The sequence below is a fragment of the Trachypithecus francoisi genome, unplaced genomic scaffold (assembly GCF_009764315.1).
Source record: "Trachypithecus francoisi isolate TF-2019V2 unplaced genomic scaffold, Tfra_2.0 Lachesis_group0, whole genome shotgun sequence".
NCBI lineage: Eukaryota > Metazoa > Chordata > Mammalia > Primates > Cercopithecidae > Trachypithecus > Trachypithecus francoisi.
In genome coordinates, this window is record NW_022681453.1 from 113,862,967 (window position 1) to 113,888,021 (window position 25,055).

The following is a 25,055-nucleotide window of genomic DNA, read 5'->3' on the forward strand; positions in this document are numbered from 1 at the left end:
AAGTGCTCGGTATTTCTATGTTGTATACATTTTAAAACCATAAATCAGTAGGAAAAAAACTGGTATGTTTCAAAATTATTAAATGTAACATGTCAAACAACAAGTTAAGATTAGCGAAATGCCCAAAGCTCCTCTACTGCAAGGAATACTGGATCTCTGTGTCTTAAGTGACACCCCAGAGAGGCATGTACCACGGCCACGGTCTCTTGACCTTACCTCCCCATAGCTAGATAATGGTGCTATGCGTGAGTTTAATAGTCCAGTATTTTAGGATATAATAAATTTGATATATAAGACAAGAATTTGATATTTAAGATATTATAGACAGGATTATTCTAACATGTGAATGGTAATATTTTATGTATGCTCAAGGTTTTAGATGCACATAGATTTTCTAAAACATACAAAAAGAACAGAAACAAATGCATACCTAACTTTACTTATTCATCAAGACAGATATCTATTAACACAGGCACAGTTTAAAACAGAAAAGATATAAGATATAGAGCAAATATTGTCAAGATGATGATATTTAGCCAATCAACTATTTTCAAGAAATCATCTTTTATTCTGAGGCTGTGTTTTCATTCACAGTGAATCTAAATCTCTTCCTTTTATCTCTTGGGTGTCAGGATTTGTCACTCTTCCCATAAATAAAATTGATTCTAGGGAAACAAACAAGCAAACATATTTTAGGAATTTCTGGAGAAAACAACTGACAATAATTAGTTTTTCTTAATATTTAACATATTATTTGGCCTTTTTTCTCTGTAAGATAAATAGGCGGTGTCTAATAGCAAAGCCTCCTTTGTCTCAAATTCATAATTATATCATTATTAATCATTTTCTGGTAATTTATGAAGTAAATTAATATCCACTACAGCTTGTCATGGAAAAAGCATTAATCCTGTTTTTCATAGAGGGAAGCAAAAATAAAAATAAAATGACAGAGAGGTGTTCTTCTAAATATAGAGACCCAGTCTGGAGAACATAGCATAATAAAATGGTGATGAGCATGGTAGAGTTTTAAATTTAAAGCATTAGCAGTCATCATTTTATGCATGTAATGTAAGCCTTCAGGGTTAAAAGTGCAACTTCTCAGTTCTCCTTTTTCAGTGCTGAATCAAAGCTTACTTTACTGCCAAAGACAATATTTTTATATCTCTAGTATTTTCAAATCCTCACCAAAGTAATATAGTATACAGCATAAATGCAAATACCTGTTTTCAACCATTCTGTGTCTGCAAGTGAAAAGGAACTAAGAACTGAAGGACAAAACAGAATGATATACCAAAATTTATTCACCGTTCTTTTCAACTGGGTTAAGAGAAGTGACCTAAATCAATCAATGTCAAATGTTGCCTTAAGTCCCTTACGCTCAGATGTAATAAAAGTTAATTTCCAAGGCGATAAATTTTGCATAATTTTAAAGCTAATGAAAATGATATTTAAATGTATTTGAAATAATAGTAGGATGGCCCTTTTTTAATTAACTCTACTATTCAGTTCAAAGACACACTCTTTGAAGAACCAATAACATGAAAATAGATATAAACTCTAGCAGATTTTATATATTTGTTTGTTTGTTTTGTTTTTGTTGTTGTTGTTTTTGCTTTTGAGACAGAGTCTCGCTCTGTCGCCCAGGCTGGAGTGCAATGGCGCGATCTTGGCTCACTGCAAGCTCCGCCTCCCGGGTTCACACCATTCTCCTGCCTCAGCCTCCCAAGTAGCTGGGACTACAGGCGCCCGCCACTACGTCTGGCTAATTTGTTGTATTTTTAGTAGAGACAGGGTTTCACCATGTTAGCCAGGATGGTCTCGATTTCCTGACCTTGTGATCCGCCCTCCTCGGCCTCCCAAAGTGCTGGGATTACAGGCGTGAGCCACCGCTCCCAACCCAGATTTTACTTTTTATTATGAATAATAGTCAACAATGTTCTGTTTCAAAATATTAAAATAATTATGAGAAAAAGAAAACAAATACCCCAATATTTCAGATACATAAAGATACATAAATACATTTCCCAGAATAGATATTACATTTAGTCACAATAGGAATAAGCAGTGACTCTTTTATCTTCATAATACTAATGCCATAATGCTATCGCATTAAAATGCTCATCAGAATAGTTTGTGTGGAAACATTTTAAAGTAAATTCTATAAACACTAACTTATAATTGAACACAATATCTTAAAATTTTAAATACCTAGAAGTGTAGAATGTTACATAAAAGCCATTAGTACCAGCCTTTTCAATCTGTTTCTTCAGGAAGAATCACATTTTGAATTGAGTCTTCATGTCATCATCAGTCTACTCACTACTAAATTGGTCAGATTAATGAAATCTCCCTTGACATAATAGCGAAGAATTTAGAGGCAGACTGAAGCAAAAGTGATTATTATTTTTTATCTTCATGCTTCCTTTCTAAATAGGTATCCCCATATTTAATCAACATATTTATACAACATCTTCATCAGATGGAAGCAACTTTTACCTCCTAATATTACAATACAATAGCATTACCAAGCTAATGGCTAGAAAAAAAATTCTTAATGGATATTCTGCAGTCTGCTTCTCCCCTCAACACATGACCCAAAAGAGTTCTAAATGCAATAACTTTCATTATGTCTGGAGTCCTGTCAATTTCAAAATCATAATTGACTATTTTTTCAGGAATGGTACCTTTCATGAGTATCTTTCACAATTTTCTTCTCAAAGCCTATAAAGTGGGCCTATATTTTCAACCTTAAAAAGGTGCTTTATTGTTCTAGATGTTTAGCTTAGTAAGGGCTTTAGATGAATATACTGCAGTATAAAACTCATCTGATAGGAAAATCCAAATAATGTATAGATTTTACACAAAAGGACTGTTTGGATAAAAGAAAATTTCCAGGCTACATAAAAATTAGTTGTACTAAACCTAAAATCATTCATCCTCATACTTCAGAAATCATCAACAGAATACATTTTATGCATACTATGAAGCCATTTAATAGTTCACTATGGTGATGCCAAATCACTATCTTCATTCATCTCAATGATTTCTTGAGTTCATTTGCAAGAGAAAAATTGATAAATCACTAAATATGCATTATCTTAAGATAACAGCCCTTTCTACATTTTATTAGGTAACAATGAACAGTCCATGATAAATGAGTGTCCATTTATTTTAAACAATACTTTAAAGGAGCAACCCTAGTTTAGAAAGTCTCATTAGAATAAAGAACACAAAACAGTTCAAACTGTCATTAAGATCAGCTAGTTAAGCATTATCACAAATAAACAGATAAGTGGGTTTTGAATTTTTGCTGCTGTTTTACTGATAACTGTTACTTGGCCTTCGCATATAACAAGTCATCAACTTGGAAAATAGAGTAAAACATAATTATTCTAAATGCCATTTAGACTTGTGCGTTGATGCCCAATGAAGCTCCATACTACATAATTATATATTAATTCTAAAAAATTAGAATTATCTAAAGGTTAGACATAGAGATCAAATGACATACTTGGAATACATTTGAACACTGACATGTCCATTACTAGAATTGAAGTTGTGTTAATGCAGTCTCATCAATTCTAACACTTTCATTGTTTTTAAAATATGACTTTCAGAAGGGTCACTCAGCATGAGTTCCATGGAGCCAGAAAAAGAGTGATGTATCCCTTACTGGGCCAATAATATCAGTATCCCTAGTTAATCTAACAGATTCAGATTCTGCAATTAACTATGTCTCTTCTCCCTGTAAATGACTTTATACTTTTTCACTTGCGTTTCTTCTTTTATTCACTCACTCATTCATATTAATTTATTCACAATGAACACTTAGTATGTGCCAGGCACAGTGTTACAGGCTTCAAAAATTCTTTTATGTAACTCTATGAGATGAGTACGACTATTATGTTCAAATAAGATACAGGGGAAATGTGGCTTAGAAAGGACAAGCAACTTGTTTCACAACTCTTAGTGAATTCAGCTGGAACTTGAGCCCTGCCCAATTTCACACCCTGTGTCTATAGGGAAACTGATATGTGCAAGGCGTTTTGCCAAATATTGGCCTGAATACAGAGATGAGTAAAATGTAATTTCTACTATCCTGTGGCTTATAACTCTCACATGAGCATTATGACTGCTGAAGGATCCTAAACATAAACTTGACAGTTTTCCCACTGTATTCACATTTCTGGCTTCTCTTATTCCCAGGAGAAAGTGCTGAAGCATCCATCCAGACAATCTGCATTTCCCTGTGTTGGCACTGTGTCCAATGCCAATCCAATCCACTACTTCCACACTCCCTTTTTTACCTAACTGCATCATCTTTCACCAGTTGACCAAGTTGGAGATTTGACTCCTTCCTTCCCCTCAGAACCTACACTAGTCACTTACTGTTTTGGCATCCACATCTGAGTTCTTTCACAACTCCACACCTCTCAATTTCCATCCCCAATGTGGCATCATACACAGACAGTTGACCGTCATTCCCACTCTTGACACTTTCTAGTTATGTAACCTGAGACAAACTATACAATCTTTCTCTGAGTTTTTGTGTCTTTACTAGTCAAATATCTAATCTTTTGGAGTGGTTTCAGCTTTAGTGATCGTTATATGAAATGGCTACCACATATAGTAGCCATGATGGCAGTTATTATTACCACTGCCCTGTTTTAGGCCTCTGTCTTCTCTTAAAATACAATACCTGGTATATACAATGCACTTAACAAATATCCATTGAAGGAACAAATGACTTCAGATATGTACATTGTAATTAGAAACTGGAACTAGTTCTGCCTAACATAATCAGTTCCCCCAAAGAATTCTCAAAAAAGGTACCTGTTGGGTTATGCTTCATAATAAACAGAAATGGATGATTTGCTACAAATTGGTTTTGAGCCAGACTCATGATCACAGGGATGTGTATGCCTATAAAATAGAGACAACAGTTATTTAGATACTTGCATTAAAAGATCAGTAAAGAAAGTATATTCATAATACATCTTGTAGATAGGAAAAGTAATTTTGCGAAAGGAGTTAACATGTGGAAAAATAACCATTTTCTACATACAGAGGAATTTGCAATAAATTTAAAAACCAAAGTACTGAAGAATAAATATTAGGTCACTCACAGAATAATTCTAACTTTATATTTATGCTCAGTGAAGAAGAAAGCCAGATACCAGATTCAATTTAGTGAAAGCAGTTGAAAAAATTTATCTTTTAAACAGTAATTTTCTGTTCACTTTTTATTTGCATTATATGATTTATTTCTACAATGTTTGTAATTCCTAATTCCTATTTAGGTATGTTTGCACTTTGTTTTTATACTTCGGGTTTGTGGTAATCACATCTGAGCTCAAATTAATTTTTTTTTTACTTACTCTTTCAAAATTATTCTGTGAGCTCAGAGTTTTTAGGATTTGGCAGTGAATGTGTGTGAGATTTTTATTATGAGATTTGAAGCAGAAATTTGCTGCCTTAAAAATTACTTTCTGTGATAATTGATATTATGCTGCTCCATTATATCATTTGTCAATATTTAGAATGGGAAAATATAAAAAGTTACATATTTTTCCTATCTAGATTAAACGTTTTATGCTTAATTCAGATACTGTCTTTACCAACAATATAATTATTTTGTACTGTTATTTTCAGATCCCAGGAAAAATAAAATCACTACATATCATTAGAATTGTAAAACAGTCAAATATAATCTTAGTATGATAACATGATTGGCACTCTCCTATCCAGAATATCAAGGGTATGCTACCCAAATAACCAGTGAATATAGGCTCATGTATGAATTATTAGGATGCAGCTGGAAACCATCATTCTCAGCAAACTATCGCAAGAACAGAAAACCAAACACCGTATGTTCTCATTCATAGGTGGGAACTGAACAATGAGATCACTTGGACTCGGGAAGGGGAACATCACACGCCTATCATGGGGAGGGGGGAGGCAACATATTTGCCTATCATGGGGAGGGGGGAGGGGGGGAGGGATTGCATTGGGAGTTATACCTGATGTAAATGACTAGTTGATGGGTGCTGACAAGTTGATGGGTGCAGCACACCAACATGGCACAAGTATACATATGTAACAAACCTGCACATTATGCACATGTACCCTAGAACTTAAAGTATAATAATAATAATAAAAGATAAATCCAAAAGCAAGGTCAGTTTTACTCCCATTCCCATTCACAGTGAATACTTGGACTTTTTCTGCTTTTGAGCAGTCCCTGAGTGGATTTCTGAAAGTCAAAATATCCAGGCTGACAATTCTGAGGAGTTTTACTATTGATTCATCTGTTTTCTCTTAGTGATTGTTACAGAATCCTAGAAAAGTTAGACTTAAAATGAGAGACAGTGGGCAATAACATAAAGAGCTCTGAACTTAAAGTCAGGGAACATGAGTTGTGTTCAAATGCTGCTGTCAATCAATAGTATGACTTCAGGTAAGCCACTTTACATTGCTGGGACTGTTTCCTCACCAATATAATGAGATCAAACAAAAATCTATGAGGACTTTCTCAGTACTGTTTGAAAGCAGCTGGAAAATTTGTCTACATGATCCAGCAATTTCATCCAAATAGAACCTTTTGACTTCTCCAAAGATTAATATAGCTCATCCCCTACAATTCAAGTTCCTTGAGCCTAGCAATGCAAAATCTTTCAGATGACAAAATCATAATGGAGTCCAGTGTGTTTCATCCAGATGTCAAAATCCATTGGCCCAATGCAGCATTGCAAATTAATCAAGATATTAATAAATGAATATCAATTTTTATATATTTATCAGTAAGACATTTTAAATGATAAATAGCTTTTAAATATTGATTAAAATCCAAATAGTATGAGGAATTAAAATAGACTTATGAGGAATTCATTAAAGTTGCTTGTCCATTTCTAATTGATTTTAGGGCTTTTTTCTTATTATTTTTCAAGCATTATTTACATGCAGCACAGATGCTATTTAAAATGTCATTTGTTCAAGGAAATATGGCCTAGAAGAGTGGTTCTCAAACTAGAATGTACATGCAAATTTCCTAGTGATCTTGCAAAATGCAGATTCTGATTCAGTCGGTCTAGGTTTTGGACCTGAGATTTTACATTTCTAACAAGCTCCCAAGTGGTGCTGTTGTTGGTCTATGCACCACATTTGTAATAAAAAGGGCAAGCTGCAAACCACTATGGAGCACTGGTTCTTCGATGCACATTGGTATCGCTTAGGAAAACCTAAGAAAATACTGGAGTCTGGATTTCACTTCCAGAAATACTGATTTAATTATTTTGGGGTATAGACTGGGCATAGGAGTTTTTAAAGCTTCCCAGGTGATTTTTATGTGCAGGTTAAGTTTGAGAGCCACTGCCACAGAAACAATAACAAGAATCAAAGTAGCAAAGTGGGGACTAACTTGGTGTAGTGAAAGAATGAAATAAAATACAATTATGTAAGGGTGAGCATTCCTAAAAAATAATGATTTTATATTTGAACTCCAAAATTTTCTCCACAGGTCCTATCTGCTAATTTGCAGGTAATCCAGTTCACAAGTGAGCAAATATCAGGAGACAGGCCTCAACTCCTACTGTTTCCCTTCCTTTTTGTATCATGCTGTGACTGAAGAGAAATATGAACAGTGTATACAACCATTTCCTTTTTTTCCTCCTGAAGTGTATTAGATAGCAGAAGAAAAAGATTACAATACTTCAAAAGGGTCAGCACAGTAATGTTCATCCTCTCCCCATCTTTCCTTCTAGCTTGGCCAGAAATCATTGACCCTACCAGTTGATGTTGCAGCTTCACTGCCATCTTCATTTATCTCAAAGAAAACTTTCTGCATGACTTGGGAAACATACACTTCAGATGAATCTGGTTAAAAAAAAATACACAAAAGTGTATTTAAGAGTTAAAATCAAAAGCCATTACCTATTAGGTCCCAGATTAATTGCTTTTTTTGGAGATGGAGTCTTGCTCTGTCACCCAGGTTGAAGTGCAGTGGTACGATCTCAGTTCACTGCAACCTCTGCCTCCCAGATTCAAACCATTCTACCATCTCAGCCTCCCAAGCAGCTGGGATTATAGGCGCCTGCCACCACATCCACACTCGGGTAATTTTTGTATTTTTAGTAGAGATGGGGTTTTGGCATGTTGGCCAGGCTGGTCTCGAACCCCTGACTTCAGGTGATCTGCCCGCCTTGGCCTCCCAAATTTCTGAGATTACAGGCATGAGCCACCACGCCCAGCATCATTACATTTTCAAATGATCAAAGGCAAGGAAACAAATAAATGAACTTTTTCCTATTTAGTCAATTTGCTACAGATAAAGGTGATTTAGACTTAGCTCTTCCAGACATGACATATATACAGAGAGAGAGAGAGAGAGAGAGAGAGAGAGAGATCAAGTTTTTCTGTGATATAAAAGGTAAATGATGTAAGCCTCAAATCATGTATCCAACTAAGTGAAATATTTGAAGGGACAGAGAGCTTTTCCTCCCTTAGCCATTGTCTATAGACAGAATGAAAGAGGCTTTCCAGATTTGAATTAATCTCACCCCATATATTTAACCTCAAAGCCAAAGTGCCTTTTATATTCTGTATTTAGTTTTGATCTTAGTTTAAAATAAAATGTACTAACTTCAAATCTGGGGAAGCTATGAAATTCTAAGGAACTTCTGTGTCACCTGTTACAAAATCACTTCAGAGATACACTTTAAAACCTGTTAAAACTTTCAGCATAAGAGCGTGTCTTATAACGTTTTGTTCTGGTGTGGATACAAGCTGAGAATGAATGCTCATTTTTATCCCCTTGGTGGAACCGATGTGTAGGTGAAGCATTTCTGGTAGAGTGACTTGCAAGTATAATCTCCTCAAGAAGGAAGAAGTGAAGCTGGGAGCCCAGAAGGCATGTCAAGCTTGCCTTGCAAGACAAGATAGATCTAACAATGTTCCTCAGAGGACAAAGGAAGCATGCTCTAGAAAACTGCCTGGCTCATAATTGGCTTGCTATAAATATTTGTCTTATATAAGCCAATAATAAATAAGTCAATGCATCTGAGTATATCTAGTGATAGAAACCTGCAAAGTGGAGAGAGATGGGCAACTACTCTATTAGTGTGAATTAACTGAAATGCAAGAGAATGTTCTCTCAAGGTCCCGCAAATAAGCACCTTCTTCTCCCAGGATTGCCTGGAATAAGACAAATAAACACAGAGGGAATGACCTAGTGGCCCACACCAAGAATAAAGACCACAAAGCAGCTTAGGAAGGAGTAAAGAATTTCACCCAGTTTAGCAATGGCACGAGCCCAAATGACTCCCTGGCTATTAGACTAAACCATTTAGTCTCCTTTGTTCCATCTCACTGCAGACAAAACCCAGTCTTAGGAAAAGAACAGGCCCTGAAATATGATAGGTTAGAAGAATGTGAACTCTATAAACTCATTCATTGTACCTTCATAATAATTATTTCTTTTAATTTTTAAATGAAAATTCTAAGTACATTGTTATTAAATTAAGAGAACAAGAAAACAATATATTTGCTAGATGTGCAAGTAATATTAATGTGATACTTTTCCCACTTGCTGTTTCATATTTAACTATGTGCCAAATGTTAAAGTAGATGATTTACATACATTCTTTTATTTATTTCCCCAGTCACTATATTGTCTCACTTAACAGATTAGAATGCTTACACTCAGAAAGGTTAAATATTTTACTACAGATTACACACGGAGTAGTAACTGAGTGAAAAGTCAAATATTTTTCTCAAGGTTTCCAAAGTAACTCTATACAATCATTTCATTCAAAACTTGTGAACTATATAAATATAAGGTAGTGTCCCTTTCACACGGATGGCCCATAAGACTAGTGTTGGGCTGTTTCATAGTAACCTTTAGTGAATGTTTATTGTACAAATGATAACTAGAGATAGCAGAGAATTTACTGTGCTCCTAGCTACCGGCAGAGGTATCAGCATTGGCTATGACTATTCTATTCTAGGCAATAAGACAGAACCAAAACGGTTAAAACAGCTCAAATAAGTAACTCAAGAGGGAAAGAACAGAAAATGCTGAACATTTATTCTTTTCCGCACTGGGTTATTTTCTTGAATAAAGTCTTTTATGAAACATTTTGGAAGTATTTTCTTTAAAAATCTGCCTGTAACAGGAGATTTTTTAGAAGTCACAAATTGCTGGGAATTTGCAGAACAAGTGGCTATTTGAAGTGTCTGAGGCAAATTGAGTGATCTCCCTATGGCTGGAAAGAAGTTTAAGAAAAGGAAGTGCATGAAAAATAGTTTGGATTATTGAAGGTTGAAGAGGTGGTTGTGTCTCAGGGCACACAGAGCATCCTGTTGCAGTATTTAATGTTGACCATCTCATACCTAGTGCTGATAAAATTGTCAGAGAAGTCAGATCTATCTGTCAGTGTGAGAATGAGTAGCCACATCATGTGTGAAGGTGATAATGAACATTTTGATATTTGTGACCTCATTCACCTCCTCCATCAGGAAAGTTTTTCATTCTACTCATTTGCCCACACAATTGATGAATGATGACTAAATTAACAACATGTTTCCAAAGCCCAGATAGTTATATAGAAATAAATACATAAAACATTTCTGCAATATTTCATGTTATGGTTTACAACCTCATCAGACAGACAAGCTTAGGCCCCTTTTATAGAACAGAAGACTTAATTTAAAAGAGGGTAAGTAACTTGGGACAAATTGTCTCTCTTCATCCATTTTTTTTTAGCTAGTTATTTTTGAACTACTGAGTACCACTGAAACTCGAAGAGTTCATAGACTGTGTTGGCTTTGTTGTGCAAGTGAATGTGTTAACCATGCAGGATTCCCCCAGTGCAAGTGAGCATAAAAGCTCCATCTTCTCAGATTTGTTGTCAGCCCAAAAGACACCGTTGCTAAATCTGCAAACTGTAGCGTTACAATTTCTTCATTGCGCTCATCATCCAGCAGCTTATGGATGACTATTGCATGTGTTCTCATATTAGTGAATTAACATTTGCAAATTGGTTTCTAAGAGTTGTATTAGCTCTGCTTAGATGAGAGACTCAAAGTTATAATTCCCATTATTCGGATGAGGAAATCCAAATAGGGCAGAAATAAAAACCCATATAATACTTTTATGTAGTTTTATTAGAAGTATAGCCAGAGTGCTTATCTAACATTCCAAAATGCTTTTTGACTTTCATGAAGAAAAGCTACTTAAACATAAAATACTTGTTTACAGATAGCTCAACATGACTATGACGTTTATTCACTGTGCGTATATTTATCAGAGCTGAATGCTCTTTCAGTTTTAAGCTCAGTTAGTTAATGTAGTCCTAACAAAACAAATTAACATGATAATATAAGAATTATTTATCATACTACCTGTTATTCCAGAAAGGTCGCAGCCAGCACTAAACATCTCGGTTATGTTCAAAGAATATAAAACATCTTTGAAGTCTACTTTTTGTTCTACTTTAAATCTGTTATTTAAAAGAAAAAGAAAAAGTCTTGAAACACTGCACATTTTTGCTATCAATTTTTTTTTTTTTTTTGAGACGGAGTCTTGCTCTGTCAACCCAGGCGGGAGTGCTGTGGCCGGATCTCAGCTCACTGCAAGCTCCGCCTCCCGAGTTCATGCCATTCTCCTGCCTCAGCCTCCCGGGTAGCTGGGACTACAGGTGCTGCCATCTCGCCCGGCTAGTTTTTTGTATTTTTTTTTTTTAGTAGAGACGGGGTTTCACCGTGTTAGCCAGGATGGTCTCGATCTCCTGACCTCGTGATCCGCCCGTCTCGGCCTCCCAAAGTGCTGGGATTACAGGCTTGAGCCACCGCGCCCGGCCTGCTATCAATTTTTAAATAGATGTCTTGGAGGATAATATATTGTAAAATCTTTTGTTTGTATTATCTCAGTTACTTTTTCTTATATCTCACACCATTTTCCCCAGCTCCAACAATCAGTTCTGGGTTGCCAATAACTTGCTTCCCAGATAAATGGTTGGAGGAAAGAGAGAACAGAAATTGCATTTTTTTGAAGTAACAATTACCCAACAAAACTAGGTGAGAATTCTAAGTTCTATCTAAGGTCTCAATTGCTTGGTTCCTTTCTAACAAGTCTAAAATTTCTGTGTTAGGTATTCAAGATTTTCACACCATCAAAGATGGTTCCTGGCAGATGTCCATGACATGATGAGCAGGGAACAGGAATCCACAGTCCTTGGAGAAGATTGTTAGCTATTAAGCAATAGAGAAATATTTATAACCTATCATTCATCTCGCCCATTGTCACAGTCAATGAGATGTTCTTCAGTTTATGGACAGGCATAATATCTTCAGAATAAGTCCTGTAAAAGGATAAAGGAAGGGGAACCAGATTTCTGTCAAAGGAAATAAAAGACAAAAATTACAGGAGAGGAAAAAAAAAAAAAAAAAAAAAAGCAGCTAGCCAGTGCTTCCAACGCCAAACCATAAGTTAGGAGGCTAGTGTCTGGCTCACCTGTCTGTGCCTTAATGTGCCTCACCTGTGAAAAGGGAACTTAACCAGATAATCCCAAAAGATTTTCTCAGCCACTGATCTTCTATGATTCCAAATCAAAAGCAATCACTGAACCTCACTTTCCCATTTAAATAAAAGTGGGTGGGGGGCAGGGGGAAGCTAGTACTTATTGACTTCATAGGTGCTTAAAGCATTAATTTGCATTTTATTTTATTTTATTTTATTTTTTTTTTTTGAGACGGAGTCTCGCTCTGTCGCCCAGGCTGGAGTGCAGTGGCCGGATCTCAGCTCACTGCAAGCTCCGCCTCCCGGGTTCACGCCGTTCTCCTGCCTCAGCCTCCGGAGTAGCTGGGACTACAGGCGCCCGCCACCGCGCCCGGCTAGTTTTTTGTATTTTTTTAGTAGAGACGGGGTTTCACCGTGTTAGCCAGGATGGTCTCGATCTCCTGACCTCGTGATCCGCCCGTCTCGGCCTCCCAAAGTGCTGGGATTACAGGCTTGAGCCACCGCGCCCGGCCTAATTTGCATTTTAAATACAGATTGGAAACTTGGTTTATGAAAGAAAAGACATGTGTAATAATCTTAAACAGGGAGCTATATATATTTCCGACATCAGCAAAATTCCAGGCAATTTCTACTGAGGAGCTTTGTCTATGCCCTCTGGGCATTGGCCCCTGTGCTCCGGTTAGAAGCATACACTAGTGCTCAAGGATATGTGTTCATTCAGTAGGAGGCCCATATCTGGAGCTAGAAATTAGGTGGGGCGATCAGTCTAACTAGATCATTGTTTTAACTGGCAAATACTGAATGAGCTTCTTAATTATAATTCTCCAAAGCAATGAACATGGTGTGGCAGAACTCTACTGGGACTAAATTATTTCTTGGTAAAACAATATGTTTTTTTGGAAGATGGTAACTTATTCAGAACCCTATCTACCTGGGAATGGACACAACACGCACATTAAAATCAGCTGATAATGAAAATAGCTCATTCTACGCCCACTGCTTTCAACTTCTTCCTTGTAACTTCCTACTAAGAAAGATAATATGCAGCATGATGGTTTGGGAGATTTGCTTTTTTCCTGTTTTTATTACCACAGTCTTCAAATTGAATGGAGTATGGGCTTTTAAAGGGTGGAGAATATATGTTCTAATCTACCTATAAATGGGCTGTAATAGTCCAATAATTTTAGGATAACGACAAGAATACCGCAAGACTTATTACAACTTCTAATAATGCCTAATTATCACTGGAGAGTCATTTAAGTAACAGTCCTGCTCATAATATAGTCCGATGAAACCTACAGCAATAGAAACACATTCAGCCATCTAATGAAAGTAAAATCTACAGTCAATTCCTAATTATCCTTAATTATTGGAGCCATGAATAGTCAGGTGTGAAGAAGCACTGCCATGTGTTAGGTACTTAATATAAATTACAGTTTTTAATCTTTACAAAAATCTAAGGAAGTTGGCATTATTATTTCCATTAATGTATAAGAAAATAGAAGCCTGAGGAGGTTAATTTCCAGGCTGAAGGTTAAGGTAGGTTCCAGAGGTATGATTTAAACTCAGGTCTGTTTGAAGTCAAAGCTAATGTGCTAACTGCCACTACCTTTTAATCAAAATATAATTCAACACCATCATATTAGTCAATATATATAACGTCCCTCTTCCAAAGTTTATGAGTCTTCATATTTCTCCCAGCTGTGGTTCATTTTCCCTTTTCCTTAATCTTCCTCTAAAATTGTCAAAAGAACAGCAGCAAAGGTAAAAGAATGAGCAGCAAAATGCCAGATAAACAATTAGCAATTAAATCATGAGTGGAATTTTTAGCAAATACAAATAATATCTATTTGTTTAAAAGACAGTAATTCACTCCCAAATGTAACCATTGTGCTGAAACAGATCTCACATAGATAAAAGCTGCAGAAAAATGAAAAACAATCCCAATTTTTGTTTTAAGAATGACCTACTTCTGGCCTCTAGGCCCTGCTGGGGAATGGTATTGGCTCTTCCTTTCCCCTTATCCCCAGAGTTCTTGTTTAATGAAAAAAAGCCTTGGATCAATTTCCCTCTGGGTTTGTGTCCTTATTATCTGAAATCCCAGCTTTGGTACAGTGGGCTTGAGTCATTCTTGGTGTATTAGACTATTCTCATACTGCTATAAAGAAATACCTGAGTCTCAAAAAAAAAAAAAAAAAAAAGAGAGAGAGATTGAAAGAAATACCTGAGACTGAGTAATTTATAAAGAAAAGAGGTTTCATTGGGTCACAGTTCCAAAGGCTGTACAGGGAGCATGATGCTGGCATTTGTTGGTTACCAGGGAGGTATCAGGAAACTTAACAATCATAGCTGAAGGCAAAAAGGAACAGGCATGTCTTACACGACTGGAATAGGAGGAAGAGAAACAGTGGGGCAGGGACTATACACTTTTAAACAACCAGATCTCGTGAGAACTCTACTAGCATGAACACAGCACCGAAGGGGGAAATTTGTCCCCAAGATCCCATCACCTTCCACCAGGCCCCATCTTCAACAATGGGGGTTGCAATTTGACATGAGATTTGGCAGGAACATAAATCCAAACCATATCACTTGTACTCTTCAGAGCTGAAATCAACCAAACCAAATCTTAGGGTTGCTCATGAGAAGAAAAATACAACACAATCTTTGACAATGGTGGCCCTAGATGGTTATGTAAGTACACAGTAAATTCCGGTCACTTTCCGTGTGTGTAAAATAATTAAAATAATATATTAACCTCACAGACTGAATTTAAAATACTTTCTGTCACATATGAAACATCTGGATGCATAATATATGCCTAGTATTCCCATTTTTATCCATGTCCAATAGGTCAAAGTAAATGAACATTTTGTAATCACTACTGCAGCTGGTCACAATGTATCTATTCTCATATCCAGTCTCATTTTCCTTGCCTTCCTCCCACCCACACACAATTTACATTCACCCACTTATAGATCCAACGCTGGTCAAGCCTAGAATTAAGTTCTAACCAGAAAAAGATGACCTTTTATGTCCTGTGGTAAGTGTTACTTGTTTTGAAAAGTCTCCTTGGTATGGCTACTCCAGATCTCTCATCCTACTGCTCACTCTATCACTGACTGCTTGTTCTGTTCTGTGCTCCCTCTCATGCTTGCTCTATAGTCACCTGTTTTCAGATGCCTGGCTGACCTCTTCTAGTATTGGCTCAGCCATTAATTAGCTGTGTGACCACAGGCACGGTATTTGCCTGTCTCCATCTTGTCTGTAACCTGAACATAAAACTAGATCTTCATCAAATTGATTGAGGAATTAAATGAGATATGATGGGGGGGTCACCTATTACAACGTTGGCATTATAATATACGGCCACTGTTAGAATTAAAAGAGTAATAACACAAATAATATTTAGCTAATATTGAGTACTAAAAATTGTATACACATTATCTCATGGAGTCCTCACAACGGTAAGAGGCATGTATTATCATTACTGCATTTAATAGAATAGAAAAATCTTAGAGAAAAGTAATTTGCTTAAAGTTATATAGTAAGAAAGTGGCAGGGCTCTGGGTTTTCAATATTATTTTCAGTAATCTGATTTCAACAATTGACAAAAGATACTGTGAGGTGCCACATCAGTCAATATTTTTAAAGAATGATACGTCTCAGAAAGACTATGGCTATTATTAAGATAATACTATACTTTTGAATAGAACTGTAGTGCTTAACAAGTTTAAAGGCCTAGACTTCCAAAAATTTAGTGAGAACTATAAAGCCTCTCCCAAGGAAAATACATACCTAACCTTACATGCATAAACTTGCAAATAATTTCAGGGTTTCAAGGACCCTTGGAAGTATATCCTAGACCTCTCTAGAAGTCCATGGTGCCCCGATAAGGACTACTACAAAAAAAGCAAGAATTCACAGCCCTCTTGTTTTCTAGTAAGTTGAGCCTGAAACCCCCAAAAAACCTATTTCTTCTTAACCCATTACTAGTTAGTCACACATTCCAATAACTTCACCAGTTCCTTACTATTCCCAGTGAAGCTGCTCCCTTTAAACACTCTTTACTTAATGTCTGAATTGTTGCAGTGGTTTTTAAACTGATCTTTTAGGCTTTAGTCTTTCCCTCTTTATCAAATCCGGGATATTACCACTAGATCAGTTTAAAGCAACAAATGTTCATTGAATAGCTACTATTTTTTATATACATGCTTTTTGCTGCAGTCACAGAGAGAAAACATGCACAGCTCTTCACCTCAAGTAGCTTATGGGTCAGAGGGGAAGACAAACAATTCATTTTAATGCAATTGCTATGCAGAAATAAACACAAGGTACTAGGAGAACTTTTCCCAGGGGGAGAAGGGAAGATGCTTGTATGATATTGCATGGAGAGATCAGAAAGCCTTTCTAAAACTTAATTTTAAGGACAAATAAAAGTTATATAGAAAAATCGGGACCGTAGGCAGGGTTGGGGGGTAAATGAGGAGCAGGGAAATTTTTCAGACATGTTATCCAGGGTGAACAATTCTGACTACTACATATACCTTTTTAAAACACTGACTTAATCATTTCATTGCCTTACTTGGACATAGTCAATAATTCTTCATTGCATATAGGATTTATTCCTCAACTCTTTTAAAACCCAACTCAAGTCCTTCTTTCACGAAGCCTTTGTTTACAATTCCAGTTTCCTGTGCACTCTCCCCTCTCCCTTTTTGTGAACCTTCTAATGCTTACTGATTATACCATTCTTTTAGTACTTACTGTACATTGCTGTGTAGTGAATTTTTTTTTTTTTTTTTTTTGAGACGGAGTCTTGCTCGGTTGCCCTGGCTGGAGTGCAGTGGCATGATCTCGGCTCACTGCAAGCTCCACCTCCCGGGTTCACGCCATTCTCCTGCCTCAGCCTCCCGAGTAGCTGGGACTACAGGCGCCCGCCACCAGGCCCGGCTAATTTTTTGTATTTTTTTTTTTTTTTTTTTAGTAGAGATGGGGTTTCACCGTGTTAGCCAGGATGGTCTCCATCTCCTGACCTCGTGATCCACCCGCCTCGGCCTCCCAAAGTGCTGGGATTACAAGCGTGAGCCACCGCGCCCGGTCGTCTTAGTGAATTTCTTGCACAAATCTAGTACTATTCCATTTTATCAATAGGTGGTAACCATCTTATCAGTAGAGAACCTAATGCTTTACATCTGTCCCAGCCTCTTGCCCACAGTAGAATCCCAATCAATGTTTTTGAACAGGAAATACACTTTAATAATTATCAAACTAATAAGGCTGTGACAAATTAATAAGGCTGTGACCCAACAGACATGAGAGCTAATCCTTCCCTGTCAATACTCATTGAATGGCAATCAATTTATCTTCTCAGTGTCTCAGTTTTCTTATCTGTGAAATGGGAGAATAACCAAGTCAGATGATAAAAGTCACAACATTTACTATTAAAATATAAATGCTAACACTTCACAAAGTTAAAAGTTACGTGTTTATTTACCTTATATGTATTAAACTATCATTTTTGCCCATACACACAATTTTTAAACTATATTTTCAGAATGTTTCTTCTACAGAGAGAATCTGGCATATAGCAATTATGTTTTAGACTCTTCAACCAAAGGAAGCTTTATTACTAAAATTTTTAAAGGATCTCATACTACATTTAGACAAAGTAATATAATTATTTTAGCTGACATTCAATTGCAGGATGATGTCCAAAAGTATATATCTAGTATATTACAGATAATAAATAATGGAAAGCACTCGAGTGTTTTTAGATGATATCTTATTGGCCTCAATTCTAACCTAGTTATACACAATAGAGGGGAAGGGGAAGTATTTCTTAAGCAGTAACTATAAATAGTCATTCACATGCTCCTTTCTACTGTAGCTTAAACATAAGCATTCTTACGGTTTTGTTTGTTTGTTTGTTTGTTTTTTGGCATGTATTAAACTTCGCTACCAAAGAGCTATTTTGTTTTACAACAATATAGATTTTATTACAGTTCATGTTACAGGATGAATTGTGCATACCCCCTTTCCCAAATTCATGTGTTGAAGCCCTAACCCCCAGTATCTTTTAATGTCACTTTATTTGGAAACAGGAATGGGCCTTAATCCAATATGATTGGTGTCCTTATAAGATATGGGAATACCACACAAAGACAGATGGCTACATGACAACAGAAGAAATAATTGGAGTGATTTATCTGTAAGTAGAGGAACACCAAGGACTTCCAGTCACTACCAGAAGGTAGGAAGAGGCAAGGAAGGATTATCCTAATGGTCTCAGTGAGAGTCTGTTGTGCTGACACCTTGATTTTGACATTTAGCCTCTAGACTATGAGAGAATAAATTTTTGTTGTTCTAAGCCACCTACTCTGTTGTGTTGTGCTGTTATAGCAGCTCTAGAAATTAATGAAGTTGATTAAGCTGTTCCAATTTTATCAGAACATTTAGTTATCAGTTTGAAAGCCATTACACATTTATTCAGAGGTAAAGGAACCACAGTATTCAGTAATAAAATATAAATCTGCCAGTCTACCCCATTTATTGAGCCTACATTGTTTTCTCTCTTCTCTACCAAACACGTATTTTAAACAGGCATTTTTCTGTTGTGAGGAAATTATTCCTTTTGGGAGAAATGTATTTCAGAATTTTTAATCCATGATTTTGGTGCTCAGGAAACTTAATTCATAAACGTGTTCTGATAAGTTAAAATTGTTAATGAACTAAATACATATGCAAATTGTTCCTTTAACAAATCAGAAGACATTAATTTAGTAAAAAAGAATGTATTTTACATGTAATTCTGTATTAATGTGATTAAACAATAACAAATTTCTGTCCTCTGAATTTAGAAAAAAGTCTCACTTTTCCTTCTTTAGAGAGAAGTTTTGAAGTAAATGTCTAATGTCCTATTTTTCATGATGCCATATGTATTCCATATGTATGGAAAGGAGGGAAAGCTTCATTCAGGGTCCTCAAAGAGAATAAATTAGAGTGACTGGAAAGTTGAATTCTGGTTTTGAAGATATTTAAAATTAAATAAAGAGAAATAATATAGAGTTTCTTTCCTTGAAAGTATTTGTGTACTTCAACTCAATAATACTCATTTAGCACATACTATATACCATGAAGCATGCTAGGAACAACAGAAACTAAAATGAACAAGACCTAACCCGCTGTCCCAGAAATCACATTTTAATAGGACAGATAGGAATGTGAGCAAGAAATAAAGATGCCATGTAACAAGTGCTATGATGTAAATTTTCCTGAAATGTTCTAGAAATATAGGTAAGGAATGGTTCACTCTAACTAGGCATGCTTGAGTATATCTACATGGAAGCAATAACTTCAAGGGAAACCGTGGAGGATTAATGGGAAGTTATTGGTCAGACACCACAGAGAAGGGCCTGCCACACAGAAGAGAAAGGAGTGGAGTCAGAGAATTCAGAGAAGACATTGTTTCCAGTTTGGTACTGACTAGGCAGTGATCTTCTTAACAAAGAAAAAAATAAAATAAAGCTGTCATTTATTTAGCACCTTCTAGTTGCCAGACTTTGTGCTATGAATAGAAGTATGTAATGAGATACTATAACTGAAACTGCCAAGTTTTTAAATATCATTGGTGGCTGGAATTTGTATGGAAAAGGGGGATACAACTGCCAACTATTGTTTCTGTTTCTATATAAATGAATATTCAAATTCAGGTTTTAAGGCAAATTGTTCTTTTGTTTGGGGAAAGCAATACAATGGGCTTTTTCATTTTGCAAGCAGAACCAGTGGGAGGGAGATGGAGTTTGAGATGACGAGGGCACAAGCTATTTTATATGATATGAAAACATTGTTTTCACTGAAATCTCTGCTATAGACTTTTTTGTTTGTTTGTTTGTTTGTTTTGGAGATAGGGTCTTGCTTTGCTGCCCAGGCTGGAGTGCAGTGGCAGGATCACATCTCACTGAAGCCTCAAACTCACGGGCTCAAGCGATCCTCCTGCCTCATCCTCCACAGTTGCTGGGACCACAGGCACACACCATGTCCAACTAATTTTTTTTTTGTTTTTTGCTTTTTTTTTTTTTTTTATTTTCTAAAGACAGGGTCTTTCTTTATTGTTCCTGCTGGTCTTGAACTCCTGGGCTCAAGAGATCCTCCTGCCTTGGCCTCCCAAAGTGCTGGGATTACAGGCATAAGCCACCATACCTGGCAACTATAGATTTTTGTCACAACTGGGAAACTGGCCTTAGAGAGCATGGAAGAAAATCTGGGTCACTTTCTCTTTATACGGGGAAATGTTGGAGGACTCTGACTGCTGAATAGGAGGGAGGTGTAAAGATAACTCTTTTGGGTGAAGGTGGGTGCTAGTACCATTGCAATGGTAGGCTAAATATAACAACGGACAGAAGATTCTTTAGTACAAGAAATAGTCTACACTCAAGGAAATATCATGATTGGTACCTGGTTTTAAATTGCTTTCTATGTTGTTTCCTTTCACTATCACCAAGATTTCAGTAAAATTTGCTTAAACATTGAAGTCGTTCTTCTTGTATTAGTTTGCTAGGGCTGCCATAACAAAGTACCACAAACTGAGTATCTTAAATCACAAATAGATTGTCTCACAGTTGCAGAGGCTAGAGGTCTAAAATCAAGATGTTAGCGGTATTGGATTCTTCAGAAGGCTGTAAGTGAAAAATTTGTTCTATGCCTCTCGTTGATTTGTTGCTGACCATTTTTTCCCGTGTCTCTCACATCATCTTCCCTCCATGTATATCTCTGTCTAAATTTTCCTTTTTAGATGACACCAGTCATGTTGGATTAGAGCCCAGCCTAATGACTTCACTTTCATTACTCTGTAAATACCTTGTCTCCAAATAAGGCAACATTCTGAGTTACTGGGTGGGGGGATGCAACTCAACCCATAACAGTTGTGCTTGGAAGAATTAAGAGAGAAGTCTGTGTCTACACAGTGAGAGTAGTTGTATGGGAAGTGTAGAGTGTGGCCGATGCTGAGAATAAGGCCAAAGAGTTCAAAGTTGTCTACACTGTGGGAGTAGTTGTATGGGAAGTGTGGCCCTGGAGTGGAGATGCTCAGAATAAGGTGAAACAGTTCGAAGTTGTCTACACTGTGGCAGCTTGGACAGATTTTTGGACTGTGAAACATTCCTCTAAGGATTCCTAAAAATGCTGTCAAAGGAAATTCTGGTGAAAGCTTGTATTTCTTCTTGTCAATTGAGGTTGGGGCTTATGCATTATTATTTAGACTAAAAAATCTGGCAATAAGTATCATTATCCACATTTTATATTGATAAAACTGCAACTCAAAATGGTCAAGTGACTCTCCTGAGACCCCACTGGTGGTACATGTCACAGACAGTTTTCAAACTCAGTAATTTTGTTTTTGTCTCCAAGAAAGTGATCATTTCAAAGCTAAGAGAAGTAAATTTGAAAATAAACAATTTAATTTCAAAAAATATTATTTCGTTATTAGAAGGTAAACAATCTGTCATACACACCATTAAACTCCAGTGTTTGGCACAGTAGGTGCTAAAAAATTTCTTTGAAAAAAAGAATAATGTCAAGTAGAGATATTCAAATGGCTGGGAAATGAAAGAGAAGTTGAGGTTAGAGATTTAGATTTTAAAAACCAGAATAACAGGGGATAAATAATATTTCTCAGAGAGAGTAAGAAGAGGAAAATTCTGAAGATGAAACTCTGATAAAACTTTTGCTTGGGAACAGAAACAAAATAAAAGTAAGTCAAGGAGCAGGGAAATTTTCCAGAAAGAGAGAAAGAACTAAATCAGTAGTGTCCTGGGGACTAAAGGAAGAAAGCTTTTCTAGAAAAAAGGGGATGGTTAATAATACTTTGATCAAGATCCCAGAGTTAGGATGTGAGAAGTAGAGGATACTTCTTTCTCCACAATATCAAAGAAGGTAAAGATTAATAAATATTTACATAAAATTTGAGGTGATTTCTACAAATAAACAGGAGAAAGTTTACCTGATGATAGGTTTTCCTTAGGATATAGGAGACTTTCACACTTGTTGGAAGTAAGAGAAATCAACTTAGAGTAGTAAGTGAAGGAGAGAGGTAATGTCCTGGTATGGTGTGGGTAGGAGCAAAGAAAGTTCTCAAGAGTAAGTAAGGAGTGCTGAGCTCTAGTCTCGGTGAGGCCAGAAGTTACTCCTTTCCAGATTTTTGCTCCAACAAAATCAACAGTTGCAGTACTTGCAGTAGCTGAAGAACAGGAGCAGCTTTCACTGCAAACCTCCATGTTCAACTGATTCTCCTGCCTCAGCCTCCCAAGTAGCTGGGATTACAGGCACCCGCCACCATGCTCAGCTAATTTTTATATTTTTAGTAAAGACAGAATTTCACCACATTGGCCAGTCTGGTCTCGAACTCCTGACCTCAGATGATCTGCCCGCCTCAGCCTCCCAAAATGCTGGGATTACAGTCATAAGCCACCATGCCTGGCCAGAAGTGGCTTCTTGAGTGTACTCAGAATTGAGGATAATTGAGAAGAGAATTAGGAAAGGGATAAAGACAAGGAAACAAAAACATTAAAAATGTTAATGAGACTACGATTGAAATAACTAATGACTAGATCCTGGCTTAGTGGAAAAGGAAGTAAAAACCAAGAGGTTTAAGAGACCAATGGCCAGAAACAGGGGAGCAGAAAATAATTAGGGATTGATGAGTCTGAAAGAAAATTTAGAAATAAAACGACAGTATATAACCTATTGGACATAAATCTCTTTTTAAAAGCTTGGGTAGAGTGTGAATTGAGTCATTTGGGCACAACTTTCTCTTTGAAGTTTCTCCTGTCCCTTAGACACATGATGTTAAAAAAATTAGTTCATAATTACTGCCTCCTGAGATAACTCTTTGCAATTTCCATTTTGTACTAACTACCTAAAATTGACTATAGGATTCTGTTTATAATTCAATGATTAGAGCACTATCTGTCAAAGTGATATAACATATCTTTCAATTGTATAAAACATACCATTATAATTATTTTTTCTTAATAAGAGATAAATATTAAAAATTCCAATCAGGAAAAAAGTGGAGAAAGATAAATTAGCATAATAAAAAGACAATAATTCCTTCTAATCTGAACATTCTAATTGTAAGACATATACTTATCTTTTTCAGAGAAAACTAAGCCCTTAAATTCAGTTCTTCTCACAGTAAAGCAATGCTAGCACAGGTAAGCCCTGCTTTAGTATCCAAAAGTAGAGTAAAATTTCCAAATGCATTTGTATTTTCATTTGTGTCAATAGACTTTTCAAGTATTTGCTACCTTTCAGCTGACTGCTCAAATTCCTACATAAGTGGAAACGTAAGAACTCGTATAGTAAAATAACATCACCAACCTAGGGAGGCTTATTTCCACTTCCTCTTCTTGCATCTCAGAGAGCCATTTTAGGATTTGTTGAGCAGTAATTAGTTTTTCCACTTCTTCTATATCCATACCTTCTGCAGGAAGTATGGTAATTAAGCTAAATTCATCACCTTTATAAGACAATTCTAAAACTTGGTAGTTCATAGAAGATTCAGAAAAATAACCTGGAATAGACAAAATAAAATATCAAATATACTTGGCAATTCTCAAGACTATGCTTAGGAACTGTGGTTTCTCACATTACCATATTTTGTTCTCAGAAGAGCCTTCATCATTGGAATTTTGACAGTTGAACCATTTTTCTTAGTAAAATTTATCAGCTGTGTGTCCTCTTTTCTGAATTTCTGTTTCCAATCTCCTTTGAAATAAATAGCATTCACCAGGACAAGCCGAGTCAGAGGGCTAAATTCTTCCCCTGAAAACATGTCTTTAATTTTTCCTAGGAAGTGGGTGGAGGAGGAGGTAAGAAGAAATGTGCAATAGTGATTCAGTGGAATCGCTTTGAATAGAATTAAAGCAAAAGTGTCTTTTGCAGATCAGTTTTGGATAGGGCATGTTATCATCTAAATATGGTAAATTTGAGAATAAACAGGATTGCTATTAAATATTTCATGAAGAAACAGGTGCAAATGGAATTTCACTACGAAATTAGCAATATGAGACTGTTTTAGGCAAACTTAGATATACGTAGACTCTCTTCAGTAAGATCATTTGCATCCATTGTATGTCAGACATAAAGAATACAGATAATTCTTCTTCCATATTTGCTGTTATTATTCTGTCTATTTCAAGGTCTTCTAACATGTCAGTCATCATAAGTAAGTTAATGGTACACCCAAACTTGCCACTCTGACAGCTGCGTCCACTGACCATTGGAAAGGGAAGAGAATGGAGGTTACTAGCATGAATATTTTCCTCCAAATAACCGATCTCCTACTTCTATGTCCAGTGAGTTTTTCCAAGTTATGAGAAATAGGTATGACTGGGTGCCATGGAGCTGTCTAGTGATGTCCTCATTTCCTACAGCTGTGAACATGACTCACCACACTTATCTCACACTTTCAACTTATGCTTCCCCATATAAGGCTTCCTATAAGGCATATGTCTTATAACAACAGTTTGCGTAGCTGATT

At 36.3% G+C, this 25,055-nt stretch overlaps 1 protein-coding gene across 3 annotated transcripts in view; it reads right to left on the reverse strand.

Moving 5' to 3' along the window:
- Positions 1 to 415: 415 nt before the first annotated feature.
- The window catches only part of SERPINI2 (serpin family I member 2), a 32,844-nt gene continuing 8,204 nt past the window's right edge, over positions 416 to 25,055 (reverse strand). For all 3 annotated transcript variants that reach the window (XM_033211624.1, XM_033211622.1, XM_033211623.1), the window contains 6 exons: positions 24,167 to 24,361; positions 23,894 to 24,086; positions 11,398 to 11,495; positions 7,786 to 7,872; positions 4,834 to 4,923; positions 416 to 665 (listed from right to left, as the gene is read on the reverse strand). In XM_033211624.1, the coding sequence (XP_033067515.1) occupies positions 589 to 665; positions 4,834 to 4,923; positions 7,786 to 7,872; positions 11,398 to 11,495; positions 23,894 to 24,086; positions 24,167 to 24,361 (740 nt within the window). In that variant the 3' untranslated portion in view covers positions 416 to 588. The remainder of the gene's footprint in view (positions 666 to 4,833; positions 4,924 to 7,785; positions 7,873 to 11,397; positions 11,496 to 23,893; positions 24,087 to 24,166; positions 24,362 to 25,055) is intronic.